General features: G+C 36.8%; 1 protein-coding gene across 4 annotated transcripts in view; it reads left to right on the top strand.

Moving 5' to 3' along the window:
• The window catches only part of LOC120626387 (vacuolar protein sorting-associated protein 13), a 54,337-nt gene extending 41,135 nt beyond the window's left edge, over positions 1 to 13,202 (top strand). For all 4 annotated transcript variants that reach the window (XM_039893902.1, XM_039893899.1, XM_039893900.1 and 1 more), the window contains 12 exons: positions 419 to 590; positions 1,480 to 1,702; positions 2,849 to 3,024; positions 3,479 to 3,598; positions 4,007 to 4,116; positions 5,387 to 5,582; positions 6,146 to 6,295; positions 6,573 to 6,662; positions 7,017 to 7,186; positions 11,074 to 11,200; positions 12,083 to 12,208; positions 12,866 to 13,202. In XM_039893902.1, the coding sequence (XP_039749836.1) occupies positions 419 to 590; positions 1,480 to 1,702; positions 2,849 to 3,024; positions 3,479 to 3,598; positions 4,007 to 4,116; positions 5,387 to 5,582; positions 6,146 to 6,295; positions 6,573 to 6,662; positions 7,017 to 7,186; positions 11,074 to 11,200; positions 12,083 to 12,208; positions 12,866 to 13,063 (1,858 nt within the window). In that variant the 3' untranslated portion in view covers positions 13,064 to 13,202. The remainder of the gene's footprint in view (positions 1 to 418; positions 591 to 1,479; positions 1,703 to 2,848; positions 3,025 to 3,478; positions 3,599 to 4,006; positions 4,117 to 5,386; positions 5,583 to 6,145; positions 6,296 to 6,572; positions 6,663 to 7,016; positions 7,187 to 11,073; positions 11,201 to 12,082; positions 12,209 to 12,865) is intronic.
• The last annotated feature ends 3,292 nt before the right edge of the window (positions 13,203 to 16,494 follow it).

Raw genomic sequence — 16,494 nt, 5'->3', positions numbered from 1 at the left:
ATTCGTTATTGTAACATTACTTTTGGTGACTGCCTCGTTGGCGGAGTCGTTAGTATGTTTTGACTATGGATCAATTCCGATCCATCTATGATCATATTTATGATCCATTTATTACCAACCAGCTGTTGTCCGCGCCTTCGTACGCGTTTTTTTAGTTTTTTATGTATCCTGCGGGAACAACATTTTATAGTTTTTGCTTGAAACATTTATAATATTAGTAGGATATCATGTGATAATCTTTAAAGCCCACTAACTCTCACTAGAGCAGTGAAGTGGGACTAAACTCTAAAAACCTAAGAAGAGGCCGTTTCCAATGCATTTTTCATTTGCAGTAAGAGCGTCAGCGTGCGCTTTATGTTATATTTTTGGTATATAGGTAGTTGTTATAGTTTCAATACATTTTTTAATTACTTAACAGTTCTGGTATAATATGGGAGCAGTGCAAAATTGGTTCCCGTCGGTACAAGAAAATCGAAGGGGTAAAAGCAATACAGATCGAGGAAGCATATCAAAAATATCTAGCTGAGAAAATGGTTTCCGACAGTGGCAGTGAGGTTCCGCCACGCGTAAAAATAGATGATAAGACCGAGGTAAGTAATTTATTTTAAATGAATTTAGCTTATGGTTATTAATATATTTTATTTGCTGCAATTCTGACATTAAAAAATAATGCAAAATTAGAAATTCTATATCTCTGTATAGTCGTACACATGTACGTGAACTCATATAATGTTCGTTCTAAGGCGGACCTTACGCACCCCACACTTGGGAGATAATGTTAGTAAAAATACGTAATTCAACAATTCTAGGGAGTGTAGCCCATACTATCGGTGAGGCAAAAATTAAACTAACTATATTCTTACTAACAGATGAGATTTCATTCAAGGACCAACTTTAAGAGGAATAAAAATAATTTAATTAAAGATTGAATTGCACTACTACAGGACATTTGATTTGGCAACAACGCATTGCTCGTGTATCGTATGAAATATAAAATAAATAAATAAACCTCATCTAGTGGCACTCGGCACCTAAGCTTTATATCGTCAATATATATATATATATATATATATATATAAGGCCTATAGGAGTCCACTGCTGGACTGAAAGACTCTTGATGGTTTGCCCATTATTCCCACGCTGGGCAGATGGGTTGGCGATCGCCGTAGATGCCAGTAGTAGCAAGGAGGTCGATACTGCCCTCTCTCTGTTGTTTTCCAATTTTTTCAAGTAGTAGTAGACCTTCTTGCGGCAGAGCTCGTCCTTGGGAGTAGGTACTACCGCCATGCTAATTTCTGCTACTAAGCAGAACGAAGAAAGGTTTATAGGACATAGTGGCCGGTGTAACGTGTGACAAGTTTGAAGTGATATTGAATGAATTAAAAACGCACGCAACTCTGAAAAGTCAGTGGTGCGTGATCGTACTCTGCCTTCATGAAGGGAAAACCGAAGCCTTACTCACTATCACCGCTTATACAGGTAGATTTCGCTATGATGAGCATAATCCGGCCGTACGAGCGCCTGGTCCGACGCACGCACTCTCCGGGCGTGTGGGCGGTGCTGGGGCTGACGGCGCACTCGCGGCGCCTTCACGCGCGCTTGCACCGCCTGCAGGTGGACCAGCAATTGCCACTGCCCACTTTCCCCGTGATGCTAGCGCCCGTGCCGCCGCCCAAGTCCGTAGCCAACGACGACCCTGCGGGTAAGCACCATACTCTACGTAATCGTACCATAAAAGACTATGTAATCGATAAAAAAGCTTGGATGTGAATTATTGCTCTAACCAGGTTGCTCTTCTAATAATTTTAAATGACAATGTGAGATGGTGTAACAAAAAATAAATAAAAGGCTGTTTGTTGTTCGCGAGGACGCGATTGGAACCCTCGTAGCTTTTGTAAAACAAAAGCTACGAGGGTTCCAATCGCGTCCTAGTTTACGAATATGGTTATCGCCATCATCTCACTACCGTGTAATTATTATGTGCCACGCATCAAAAGTGCCACCTATGGGCCTACTTAGATTTTTTTGACTTTGACTTTTAGTCTAATTTACAGATATTTATTAGTTTACTTGACCCACTGCAGTTTAGGCTGTAGTCCACCTCTGTAGTCGCTGTCCAAGTGCGGATTGTCTTCACGCGCCTATGAAAAGTTTGTGACGAACTCTCAGGCTTGCTGGTTTCCTAGCGATATTTTGTTTCACCGTTAAAGAAAGCAAGTATTTTAGTTGGTTTAATTAGTTCCATTTTACAGTTTATTAGTTGGGCGTGGCTTAGTGTCACTCAATGCGTCTGGACAGGTACGATTTTAGTAAACTATATAAGCGGCAGCTCTATTAATATTAGTGGTCAAAATCATACCGATATTGAATGTAATTTCCTGCACTAAGGCTCCATATACAGTTTCATTATCACCCCCAGCGTCTTAATGCCCCACTGCGGGGCACAAGTTTACTTTCTTATAGGAGAGAGGGTTTACAGCATATATATAAATGTGTCAATGAGTCTGTTTGTTTGTTATCTATGTTTAGCTTTATCACTGCATCACTGATCTTAATGGATATACTCATCCTGGAGAACATAGAATAATATTCAAAAAAGCACCCGGTCCCTTCCAGTAGTATTTTTGAATTAAAAAATGTTACCTATCGAGCGAGACCATCTTGGCGCATAGTATGAATAGAGATACTTGCCAAGTCCAAGAGACGAGCCACATAATACTTTTTACCCTGGCGTTTTTGTGGGATTCTTAAAAAATAACAATTGCGGGCAAAGCTAAAGGCGCTTGCCTTTAGCTTCACTTGCTAGGATTTTAATACGACAATAAGGTTGTAACTATTATGGTTACAGGTACAAAGCCGTTCATTGAGGTGTCCATAGTTGAGCGTATAATGGAACATAGCAAAGTGCGGCAGTACAAATACTACAAGGTGCTGATCCAAGAGTTCCACGTGAAGGTGGACATGGGACTTATCAACGCCCTGATGGGCATGTTCCCGCAGAAGATACCCACCGAGCAAGAGGCTGTAAGTAAATGCAAAATAATTCATTTCAGTTTTTTAACTCATAATTCATTTCTTTTAAGAAGGTCTAGTTTTTAAGCACTTCTGAAACGTCAAGAAGACCAAACAACAAACATTCAGAACAGACACATTCTATTAAGAAGACGTCAGAGTAAAAAAAAAAATAAAAACACTGATACTTTTGGATAGTAAGGCAATTAAAAAAATCATTAGTCATGTAGAACTAAAATAAGAAGAACTTACCAAATAATGAATATATACATAGAAAAACTTATGAAGCGTTCGTTAATTTAAGTAGCAGTATTGGGAAAGTTAGTAAGTTTAAAGTAAAAAGTTTTAAGTTTGCAGTAAAAAAGTGCCACCATATTAAACGTTCGTGACGAACTAAATGTAGTTCGCTCGTAGGGATCATTTGACGACTGATGAGAATTATTGCAATTTCGACTTCTATTTGCAGTTGGATGCTTTCGAAGTTGATATCGAAAAAGCAAGACAGCCGCTAGAAGCGTTAGCAGCTATGGGTGCTGCGTCCGATATGAAAAACTTCTATGATAATTTACATTTATCACCACTCAAGGTATGCTTCTTTTTTTTTATTTATGATTTCTATATTATGTAAAAATCCTATTGATTTAGGTTTGTGCTTTTTGTCACTATTGTTAAATTTTGAGTAAAAAATATGCGTGAAATTAGTTTATACCACTAATTATACAAGGCTCCTTGCGAAGTTTCGGGTAATTTAAGAATTTTGCTCTTGTCTGGTCGGGCAAACTCCCTGCCAGTGGCTAGATATCAACCTAACCTCAAAGACATGCAGCCAAGCAGTTAAACGTTATGATGCTTCGTAGCTATCGATTAGGATTACAGGTTTAATATAACTGCCATAACCCTAAAAGGTTAGCCCGTTACCGTTTCCCACTGCATCATAAAGTGGGCACGCAGTCGCGGGCTTTACCTTTACAATAAATTTTATTGTGATTGATAGGTTCACGTGTCATTTTCACTGGGTGGAGCGACGCAACTACCAACTTTCGTAGGCACTGTCCTGCAAAGTATAGGCGTTACATTGACTGATATGAACGATGTTGTATTCAAGTGAGTATATGCTACAAGACACCACACTTTAAATGACAGCAATGCGAAGTTTGATACACTAAATTGATAGATCTAAAGATGAAGAGCTGGACTATTCCACAAAGAAAATAAGAAGTCACTTAAAGTCAAGGTCAAATATCTGAAACGTGTGAAATGATGATGATAACTATATTCGTCACTCAAACCTAAAGCTATGAGGGGTCAAATGCCCCCTGGTCTAAAACGGAGACAAACTTAACCAGGTGTTCTTCTTGACATCACCATCTCACTAAAACTATTCTTAGAACAGCCTAGTTGAGCAACAATTTATACCAAAGTTTTTCTATCTTTTTTATACTATTTATTTCTATAATTTATCATCACCAAGATGTCATCTGCTAATTTATTGTAGAAAACTTCTTTAAGTATTGGATACAATCAGGCGGATTAGAGAGGGTACATTCGTGCGTAGAGGGTACATTGCCGAGGATCTGTTTGGTGTGGAGTACAAGGATTGAAGAAATTATAAATTACACCATACAGATTCTCCTGCTGTTCGCGGAGTATAGCAAATTAAGCCTAATTTTTATAACTTCTTCAAGACTTAGTTTAATTTAGGGATTTGTGTTATATATAATTTTAGTTCTTCCCTTAGGGAAGCCGCCTGACCCTTTATCAACATTATCATCATCATCATTTCAAACGCTTGACTAGATATGTCTTTTGTAAGGATTTCCACACTCCATGCTAGTATCGAGCGACTTTCTACGAATAGCTTTATATCGTCTGTTTACTTAATTAAGAGTCTACCAACGCTGCGTTTTCTAGTGCAGTGTCGCCACTCCACACGTCATTGACTGGACCCATCATATAAACCCATTACCGGCCCACTATAGGGTGAGGGTCTCTTTCTGCTATGAGAAGGGCATAGGCCGTAGTCACCCACGCTGACCCAGTGTGGATTGTTGGACTCCACACGCCTTTGAGAACATTATGGATAACTCTTAGACATGCAGGATTCGTCACAATGCTTTCCTTCACCGATCATATTGCCTGGATCAAGCAAGTGATATTCAAATTACTTTATTTAGAGGTTGTGTAAGTTGTAAGGTGCGTGCTGGCATTTGAAATCTGCCACCTGAAAATGAAGCCGAAGTCGTAACCACTAGGCTCCTCTTCGAATCTTTGACTGACCCCACGCCTATTCAATTGCTACGCGCACATGCGCGTAGCACAATAACAAATAGCACATGCTATTACGGTAATTTTGACATATCCTTTTCTTCTTTAGGCTGTCATACTACGAAAGGAACTACGAGTTTCTGTCACAAAAGGAATTAATAGGTCAAGTGCAGAGTCACTACACAGGACAGGCGTTGAAACAGCTTTATGTGCTTGTGCTCGGTCTCGACGTGATCGGTAACCCATATGGATTGGTTATTGGGTTGAAAAAGGGTGTAGAAGATCTCTTTTACGAACCATTCCAGGTGAGTGGGTACATTACAAGTATTATGCTAGAATATTTTTGTTTGAGCTCTTAAAATTGTCTATAAAAAATCTTATATTAACTATTGGTTCCTTTAATTTCGTTTTATTAAACTTAATTTGTGCTATCGTGTGAATGGTTATTTAACTGGAGGTTTTTGGGATTTTTTTAATGTTGTTTAGTTTCGTCGTATTTTAAATAATAGTTATTAATAATTACACCATACAGATTCTCCTGCTTTTGGTGGGGTATAGCAAATTAAGCTTAATTTTCATAATATATCATGGAACTCCGCCAAGTAACGCCTGCTATTAAAATGATCATGAACGTATAGGAAACAAGAGATGACAGTCAACCGTTAATGGCATAATATATACAAAACTACATTATTATTACGACCACAAAACAAAAGAAACATAAAATTAATCGCGTGTGTGGTCGAAAAATCCCACCAGGTACCAGGCTTGGAACCAAAGGCGTAACGCTTGACTCCCGTGGGGCCGCGGAGACGCTGACGAAGGAAGCTAGATTTCAAAAATTGATTTAAAAACGTTTATGATGCAGGGGGCGATTCAAGGGCCCGGCGAGTTCGCGGAAGGTTTGATGCTGGGCGTTCGCTCATTGGTGGGGCACACAGTGGGTGGAGCGGCGGGTGCGGTTTCACGCATTACAGGTGCCATGGGACATGGGCTGGCTGCGCTATCGCTAGACAAGGTAAATTATTTAAAAAAAAAAGCGCTTGCGATGCTTTTAAACCAATGACCGCTTAAAAGTACACTTACTACGTTTAAATAATTATGTTTTGTGCACCACTAAAGAAAGCAGAAATACAGTAACATTATACGATCATATAAATAGGTTTTAATGAACCTAAACTAATCAAAAATATTATAATCCAGAAATACTAGCACAAAGAAAAGCTTGCTTACTTTATTTGCTTTTTGATCTTGAATATTTTATGATTAAGTGAATTATTATTTTGGTTGCACAGGACTACCAGCGACGCCGTCGAGATAACATCAACAAGCCACCGGCTAACTTACAAGAAGGGCTAGCTAGAAGTGGAAAGGGGCTCGTAATGGTATGTTTGTATTTTTATAATTTTCAAATAATTAAAAATTTGAATGTAAATAATAGCCGATAATATTTAAAATCGTTACGGCACATACCTTAGAAGTCCTTAAAATAATGCTCAATGATCTCAGCAGAGCTTCTCAATAGATTTAAAAATTAAAGTTGACCTTGAAATCAAGGAATTTATCAGCGTTGATAACTGTTCTCTTAAAATTGTATATAAACCTAGGAAGAAAGATGCAGTAACGTCATATTTAGAGAAAATTTAAATCGCTGTTTGTTTATATTAAGTAGAACAGTCTGCAGTTCAAACGGTTGAAAAGATTTGAACATTGTTTTATCTGCATTATTACAAACACAGGGTGTGGTGGATGGAGTGACAGGTGTTTTCACAAAGCCTATTGAGGGCGCTCGGGAGCAGGGCGTGGAGGGGTTCTTTAAGGGTCTGGGAGTTGGCGCCGTTGGCCTCGTGGCCCGACCAACTGCAGGCGTCGTTGATTTCGCGTCTGGTTCATTTGATGCTGTCAAAAGGTTATAGCAGATTCCATGCATGCCTATTTTGCTTGGAGCCTTGGGTGGCTGCCGTTGTAAATGCCTTAATTGTTGTTCCTATTTGCGTGGAATGTTAGAGGGCTTTTCGCCTTTAGAGGGATGTGGTTTCATATGTTGTTGAATGTACGGTATTGTTTTACTATGTTATCACAGCATAAAGAAGGGATACAGTAGGTCGGCGCCTAAAATCTCGTGCTTAACGCTGACATTGACATTGCGAAATTGAATCGGCGCAAGTGGTATGGGTCATTCCTTGCCCCGCACCACCCCGCACCTACCGCATAATTGCTCTGTCTAGATGACTTCGTCAGACCTCTGTATGACTATCCTTACTCTGTGATATTATGCTTGCTTTATTAACTAGCCTAAGCTTTGCAAAAATAATAAAAAATCGGTGATGGCTTTCAAGTTGCGAGGTGGAAAAGAAGTAGCGATCGGGGGGGTCAAAGTATGGTCAGAGTTCGGCATAAATCTTGAGGTATTTAATGTTAGTGAGTTATTTAGTTTCATATTTCACTGACCATTTATATGAAATTACGTATACGCTCATATTATGTCATTTAGGTTATGAGGCTGTGCATAGGGTTTAACGTTTAAATAATCCCATTTTGTATGTTGTAGGAATGAAGAGAATATTATACTGTTATTAAAACAAAATAGGAAACGACCGGCATGTTTTTTGTTTTAAATGTTTTTTATAATTTTTAAATAATGAAATACTCAAGAAATTTAGAAGTATGTTCCTCCAATCTGTTGCTGCTGTAGGTAGGGTCTGTAAAACAAATATATTTTTTTATTCATTTGGAAAATAACTTGTTATTTTGTAAATATTATATGTAAGACAACGGAAGTAGTGGGATTTGAACCATTTAGATTTCAAAGCGATACAGTTAAGCTTCTGAGACTAATAGGTACTGGAGTGTCGTTGCATGTACGAGTGTTAGCTGTGTTGCGGTAGGGTGTAGTGGAAGGCGTACGCGGCGTAGTGACGCGGCCGCTAGAGGGCGCGCAGGCGGGCGGTGCAAGCGGCTTCATGCGCGGCCTGGGACGCGGTGCTGTCGGACTGGTCGTGCGACCGGTCGGCGGATTCGTCGACTTTACCTCCGGCCTACTCACCTCTGTTCGAAGGTTCTGAATGAAAATGACCTTTAGAAGTAAGCTTTAGCAAACGTAAATTTTGTCTAGCGCAAGTAGTAGCCTTAAGCCCCTCGCACACTAAATCGACTCAAAATCAAATCCACTTAAATTAAAGCATGGAAAATTGAGCTTTATGTCGTGCGGCATAATTTTGTTACATAAACTGTGAAAATACTTCACAACGAATGGATGCGTTAACCCACGAGTCGTACACTTCAAACGATCTAAGCCTGCTTACCAGATGTCAATTACGCGTTATCATAAGAGGTTTATGCCTTGTTGTTATGCTGACGGTGAATCTAAAGTTGGAGTTGAACCGGCGTTTAAACGGCGTTGGGTCGATGTGTGGGCGAAGGCCTTTAGGTTGTTGAACAAAAGTAGTTGTGAAAAATTTAGATGAACTGGGTACGATATTTTACTCAATAAGACCTCTGGGTTGTTGCTGGTTTGTTTATTTAACTAAGGTAGTTGTAGTGAAAAATTTAGATGAACTGAATATGAGTTTTTTTTACTCAAATAGAATATATATGTTATATTGATGGTGTTGTTGATAGTCCCATTCCACGTAACTAAAACTTAGCGATGAAGCTGCTACTTTAATTTTTCTTGATTCCACTATAACTTAGTTTGTAACCTCACCTATTGGCAAGTGATTACACGGACATAGATGGTAGCAGGCTTAACTTTTAGGGTTATAGCGACCATACTCCTAACAGGTTTCTACGCGATATAAATGTGATAAAAAAAATTATCGCATTTTTGTAATGTTTCTCTGTGGTGTATTCATTAATTACGTTTAAAAAATACCGCGTGAATAGATCATTCAACAATCAACAACCTACCGGAAACATTTACTTCAAAAAGTGCTATCCTTTTCTAAACGGGATAGTAAGTGCAAATGACAGCTCTTTAAAAAAAGGTTAAAACAAATTCCGTGCATGCCTTTATTGCTTAGAGCCTTGGCCTTGGGTGCTGTGTTAATGACTTTATTGTTGTTCCTATTTTTTAAGGGCATTTTTGCCTTTTTGTGTACATCTCTCTAGGATGTATTTCAATGGTCATTTAATGTATGGTTTAGTTTGACTATGTTAGCACATTATAACGAAGAGCTACAGTAGGTCGACGCCCTTGATATCGTTGTAAATGACGACATAGTCTAAACAGCATTGCGACATTGTATCGGTGCAGGGACCTTAATAAGGTCTGTAGTACAGGCTCTTCTCTCTCATTGTATCTCCGCATTTACCGAACGACTGCTCTGCCTAAACATAGTGCTATCTTTTTCCAGGGAATACAGAGTAAAAAGAATAACACCATTTTCAGACATGTAAATTTAGTTTACGTTACAGATTTATGTTTAACATAATTGGCACCATTGTCTACAGGACTAACTCATATGTATTGTTTGCTCATAAGCATGTTGTGTTGTATTCTTATTAGTTCAGTTTCATCACATGTTAATATGTGCATATATATCCGTCAAAAAGAATACTCATTTCTCACTTACACATTACCTTATGCATAATTGTTTTAATTTTATTGCCAAAGCTATGTTTTAAAGTATTATACTAATCACGCATGTGTTTTAACATAATAATTAAAACATTAGAATTTTAATAATTCAACAGTGGTCTGATCAAGTAAGTGTTTATAATATTTGTGGTTTTTTTTCTATTTTTAAATAAAGTAAAATTCAAAGTTAATTTACTCAAAGAAGACAAGTTATTTAATTTTTCGAATTTGTTATCTAAAAACTTTCTACGTTACTCAGGTTTCAAACGCACACTGATCAACAAATTAGTTCAAACACGCACTGATCTGCGAATAAATTCAAACGCGCACTATCTTGATCATATCTGGATCATAATTCTCGGGCATCTAAATGAAATGAATGGGCATGTAATACATTTAATGACGTGATCATTGTAACTTTTTATAAAAGGACTGTAATTTATCATTTTTAACCAAATTTTTAACCACAAATCGCCATTCAACACACGTATTATATTATACTCTGTATTATATTATACTCTGTATTATATTTAGAACTCCCGCTGTGAGAATAGAAAGTTAACTTACACATATTGATGCTAATAATAATAAAAAAAATTGTTTTATTCCACCGCAACCTTGACTAAAAGCTTGTAGGGGAATATTAAATCCTACTAATATTATAATTTTGCAAAAGTTTGTAAGATATACTGAACGGATTTAATGAAACTGCACAGTAATATAGGTTGTAAATCAGAATAAAACATAGGCTATAATTGCAAAGATTATCTAAAATAGACATTGGAAAAAACTGCCATCAGAGCGGTATCAGCAGAGCAGAGCATTAGAGCTAGATGAAAATAATGTATGGTGGGATTGTTACTCTTAAATAGTTCTTGAAAAAATGCCCGTGCCAGCATACGTGTCTCTTTTAGATACTCTCTATAACCTGTTTTATGGTAATCTTATTTATTTTAAAACTAAGTTTTACGCTGTTGCCCGTGACTTCGTCCGCGATTGTTTATGATAATTTGTGAACATCAGTACCGCACCATATTGATATTTTTTGATTTTAGTTTTGTTTCAAAAAAGTATCTTTTGTTACTTCTTACATCCAAGAATAGAGAAAGTTCCATGACGATCGGTTGCATAGATTTTGCGTCAAATAAACATACCTTCTTTTAAATTTATAATATTATGTGTGATAATCGCCTATGGAAATAATTGGAATGCATTAGGGCGGCTGACATGTCTGAAGAGGTAACGAAGCGCAGAGCGGCCCGCTACCTGGCACCAGACGCTGGCGTGCGACCCTATTCCAGGCTGCAAGCTGAAGGATACAAGATGCTGTCCGAACTTGAAAAGGTACAGTACTTTTGTTATCATAGCTTGTATGTACTTGACAAACTCTATTATTTTCCCCTTTCCGTATAAGACGTGTTTACGATCCAATGTATTTTGGATCACCGGTGCGAAGTGATTGAGCAAAAATGTTAAGTTTACACTAAAAAGCCAATTTCCTTTGTTGCGCTGTATGTAGCAACGAAGTACTCATAACCAATATACCTATATATACCATCATCAACTCATTACCCGCCTACCACAGGCCACGGGTCACCTCTTAGAAAATGAAGGGCTTACGCCATAGTCGACCGCGCTGGCTAAGTGAGGATTGGTAAACTTCACAAGCCTTTGAGAAGATTATGGAGAACTGTCAGGTATGAAGGTTTCACACGATGTTTACCTTCCCTGTTAAAGCAGGTGATATTTAATTGCTTGAACGCACATTACCCCGAAGAGATAAGAGGTGAGCGCCGGAAAATTAAACGAAATGTAGTTATGCCAGAAAACATATTGTTGTTAGGCTATTTTGCAACTTAAACGGTGTCAAAACACATTTCATAGTTCGTAAAAGTAATCAAATGAAATGAGAATATACAAAGTGTTCCGTATATGAGCGTATCACGTTATAAATTCGTTGTTTGAAAATGAGTTTTTGTGTTTTTGTTTGTTTTAATATCACTTGCTTCAACGGTGAAGGAAATATCGTGAGGAAACCTGCATGCCTGATAGTTCTCCATAATTTTCTCAAAGGCGTGTGGAGTCAAACAATCTGCACTGGGTCAGCGTGGTGGACAGCGGCCTAAAGCCTTAATGGTGGGATGAGACCCGTGCCCTGCAGTGGTCCTGTAATGGTTTGATATGATGTTGACGATGATGATTTCTAATTCTGTAAATACTTTCTAGGGTAAATTCGTCAGCACTGACACGTACGAGGCCCACGTGTGGGTCATCCCAGCTAAAGAGGTTGTAATGTGCACAGATAAAAGATTGCTTTACCTCGAGAAGAATAATGTTTTCGGTGGATGGCAGGTAAATAAAACTCCATGCATATTAATTTGTTTGTTTGTACGTTGATTTATTACTTACTTATTTTCGACTCAACGGCAGCTGGTGTTGAGATTGACGTAGGATATTTTACATCCCAGAAAAAAATCTAAATGTTCGCACTTTATTGGAAGGGAATGAAATTACGTTCGTTACCTATGCAAGATTTCCTAGCGTAATTATGCACAGATATAGTTTGCATCCTTGGAGAAAGGATTCGGATATTGTTTATCGGGTTTTAAAAAACGATTTAACGTAGATTTATACTTGTTAGACAAAGGCTTCCCAATCTGGGCGTCGTAGGTGCTATGTACTATACTTTATGCAGCGGTATCGTTATTCCGCTGCAAAAGTGTGGGATAAGTTGTGGCTTGTCCCACACTTTTGAAAAATTGTGTAGAAGAAAAATAAAACTATCGTTGGGATAGTTTTATTTTTCTTAATTCTTTGTGAAAATTAATAATGAGGATGTTTTATTTTTTGCACCTATCTGCATAACTAACATGTACCTATCTATTTTAATTAGCTAAGTTATTGCGTGGGCGCCGTTGACTTAATAAGGTTGGGAACCTTTTTAGACAATAGCATGAAATTGTTTCTTTATTTCATTCACAAAACTAACATTACCAATTCGATTAACAGATCGTGTGGACGTATCTATGGTCGGAGATACCCGATGTACCGACGGCAGTTGCGAAAGGCGTCTACATACCGACAGCTAAGAGGAAGGTACTGGGCATGTTCCCAAGCTCGGGCTCTGGCAAAGTTATATTCTTATATGACGAGCAACAGAAGAAGTTCCTCCTCGCCCAGTGTGAGCGTCTCATGCGACCACGTTGACATGAGCCTGTAGAAAGAATGACCCCAGTCGAATGGCTGGGGGAGTTCTTTCTACTTATATTTGATTCTCGCACCGCGTTGCTTACTTTAGCCTATCACTTTAACATGCACCACTTCAATCCGAAAGGTTTTCGCTGAAATTAACGAAGCTGTGCTTGCAAATTCAGTAATATTACTTGCGTAGACCATACTCCATTTTTTCTATCTCGTCTTATAATGTAAACAATCTTTTATAACCAACCTTTTAGTGTTTAAGATAAAGACAAACAATTGAAACAAAAAGGAGATTTACATATTGTATGTACGGTTTTATTGTTTTTTTTTAATATTTTACATTAAAAAGCTGTGCAGGTTAAAAAAAGTTAAGTTGTGTGATTAAAAAGTTGTGTTTAAGTTGTTTGATAATATTTTACTCCAAAATTTGTTTGTATTATAAGACAAGTAAGTCGGACAGTAAGATTAGGTTTTCGTCAGCATAGATGACATGTGTACGGTTACGTTAAAAGTGTGTGTGCTATGGCTAAAGATGAGTGTAAAATTATTGAGACTTGCAGGGTAGTTTAAAGTTTATTTCCTAGACTAATGTTAATCTATGTATGTCGACGTACATAAGTCAGTTTTCATCATATGTATGTGATATGTTGAAAACTGACTTTTTGTGTGGTACCATAATATCAAATCCACATATATAATGGATGAGACCTAAGCTGCGTGGTTACTTTTTTAAGACCACCCAGAAACACTGCAAGTTTTGTTTAGCCGGCTAGCGATAAAAAAAATAGCGTCTTCTCGAAATTAAACTGAAAATTAGCAGCTAATCTTAAATTAGTCATTACACTCATTTTTAGCAAAGTTTAGTAACATATACATGTTTGATAATGTGTTTCTGAAAATGTCGCACTCTTGTTGTAAATCTTTGTATTACATGATCGTAATTTCTGTATTCTATGTGTAGTTATTAAATGTGACAGAATAAAGTATTATTGCTATTGTTCTGATTGTATAGTATATAAACGTGAATATAAAATTGTTCTTGAAAAAATTTCAAAGATAGTCATGACAGTAATTTAAAATACATATTGTGTATTATTATAAATAGTACAAAAAATTGAGATAGTTATGTATTTATATTTATATGAAGTGGCCATATAGAGATTTTTGTTGACTTCATAAACAAATTTTCGAGCATGTACCTAGAATGTCTAGGATTCATACTCGAATTACCTCTTTCAATGGAATAATAAGAATTGTTAGTAATCAAATCAAATGAACACAAATTTTCGTTTTTGTCCTTTGTTGAAGTTTCAAACAATAATAAGCATTTAATTGTAATTAAGTGTAAATGGTAAAATATGAAATACAACATAGCAGTTTACTGTTTAAACTACAGCATCCCGATTATTGATAATCTAATGAAATAAATTAAGAAGTAAAAAACCTTATAATAAATAAATAAATTAAAAAAAAAACTCGAATATAAAGTGATAAAATCTGTTACTTAAAATTATTTCATTTATAAAATGTAAAAGTGAAGTGCACCAATTTTTAATAATGGTTTGTCAATAAGTTATATCCACTTATACCAGTGCCTTACGACCAGTGCTAATATAAGATATTCGTTTGTATTAAGATGTTTAGGTTTATTGAAGTGTTGAGGATGCTTTAAGTTTTGTGAATCTATAATATTGTTGTTTGCAAATTCTATTATCGTGTTAGTTTTACTTCATTATTGTTTTAATATGAACTAATTTTCATCAAAAATCCAGTAAGAGCTTGGAATAAAATAAATTATAAGCTCTCACAAAGCTCGTCGTGGAGTACCGGTGTTTATAGATCAGGACATTTTTTTTTTACAAATGTAGACATAAGCTGGTTTTGGTGATCACAAATTCATCCTGGAGATGGTTTTGGACGTCAACCAATCATCATATTATGCTCCTCATACAATTTTAAAAATATGGTAAATATTGAAAATTCCGTATCAGAAAATATATTGTTTATAGTATTGTTGTTAAGCATTTTTCTTTTATTAGTGTGCTTTAAAAGTTTTACAAGAGTGACGCATTTAAAAAAAATTCCCCTGACTCATCGAGTACGTTTATGACTATATTCAATTTTGTCTTCTGCCCATACGGCACACGTACGTTCTCAGCACGGGTGCATAGTGAGCTTAATTATGATACATTTTATTGGAACTAAGTTCCTTTAACGTAGCTTGCGTTGGTTTATTGGTAGAAATCGTCACGTAAGCAAATAACGTTATGCCGCCTCCATGCGAGACGTTCGATTCCGTCCGGCATAGTTCGGACGTAATACGTTTAACCGCTGGCTGTCGTACTTTATTACATCATATGCTTTGTATGTAGTTTTCGACAGAACTTCGTTCCTGACGGGGTTCCCCGACCTCACACGCTTGTTTATGTACAGCAAGCATATCGGACGCGAAAAATGCAAGCGCGGGCGATCTTTCATTGATCCCTGAAGGAGTTTTATTTATTATTAATCTTTAGAGTTTAATAATAGTTTCAATAAAGCAGCCGAGTGAGCCTATGCTCAGATATAAATTAATCCATGTGAGATTACTTCTTTTCTGTGAAATTTCTATTTTTGATAGTGTTTATGTGCCTACATTGAACAGCATACTCAGGTTTTGAATAAGAATGTAAAGTGTTTGAAAATTAAAGTGAAAGCAGGATTTCATTATTTGCTTTGACATTTTTGTATACCATTGTCGAAATACAGCTGATTTTACTTTTACCTGAGTATGTCATATAAATGTTTATTAGGTAAACAATTTTTTATATCTACTTTTGCTTAATGCACTTTACTTATTTTTACTGTATTTTTCGTCTTATTGAAAGCTTATGTATAGCTGTTTTTGATTTATATTATATAATTGGAAGAAAATTTTGCATCGTTTTATTATATTTACCTGCGATTCGGTTGTTGTAAAACGACGGATATAACGTGTTTTGCTCAGTGATTTTCTGATTGGCTATTCCACTTTAGGTTAACATAGCAATTTGAGAGTGAGTATACGAGCCCATAACAACAATAATTATTGTTACAATAGAAATAACCAGTATATTTTATACTGTTTGCTGTGAAATTGCATTGTTTAGGAGCCTAGTTTGGTAGTTGGTTGGTAACAGATCACTGCGGCCGGTTTAGCTCTTCCCGGGAAGAGGTAAAATTCAGTAGGTAGTCAATAATTTGTAGCTAGTAAAAATTCCACTGCGAACCTGCGAAGTCGGCTACCGGTCGCTGCTAAGTAGTCCACCAGGATTTCCTGGCCCGATCCCCCAGGGGTTCAGAACCCCCATTAAAAGTAATTAGAGACAATATCACTGGACTTTTAACTATACATATTTAAACATTTTCTAAAAAATACGTAATGTTATTAATTATTTTTAATTTAAGAAAGAGTTTTA

This window comes from Pararge aegeria, chromosome 9 (genome assembly GCF_905163445.1).
Source record: "Pararge aegeria chromosome 9, ilParAegt1.1, whole genome shotgun sequence".
Taxonomy (NCBI): Eukaryota; Metazoa; Arthropoda; class Insecta; order Lepidoptera; family Nymphalidae; genus Pararge; species Pararge aegeria.
The sequence above is the reverse complement of the archived record's forward strand: the minus strand, read 5'-3'. Positions and strand labels throughout refer to the sequence as shown.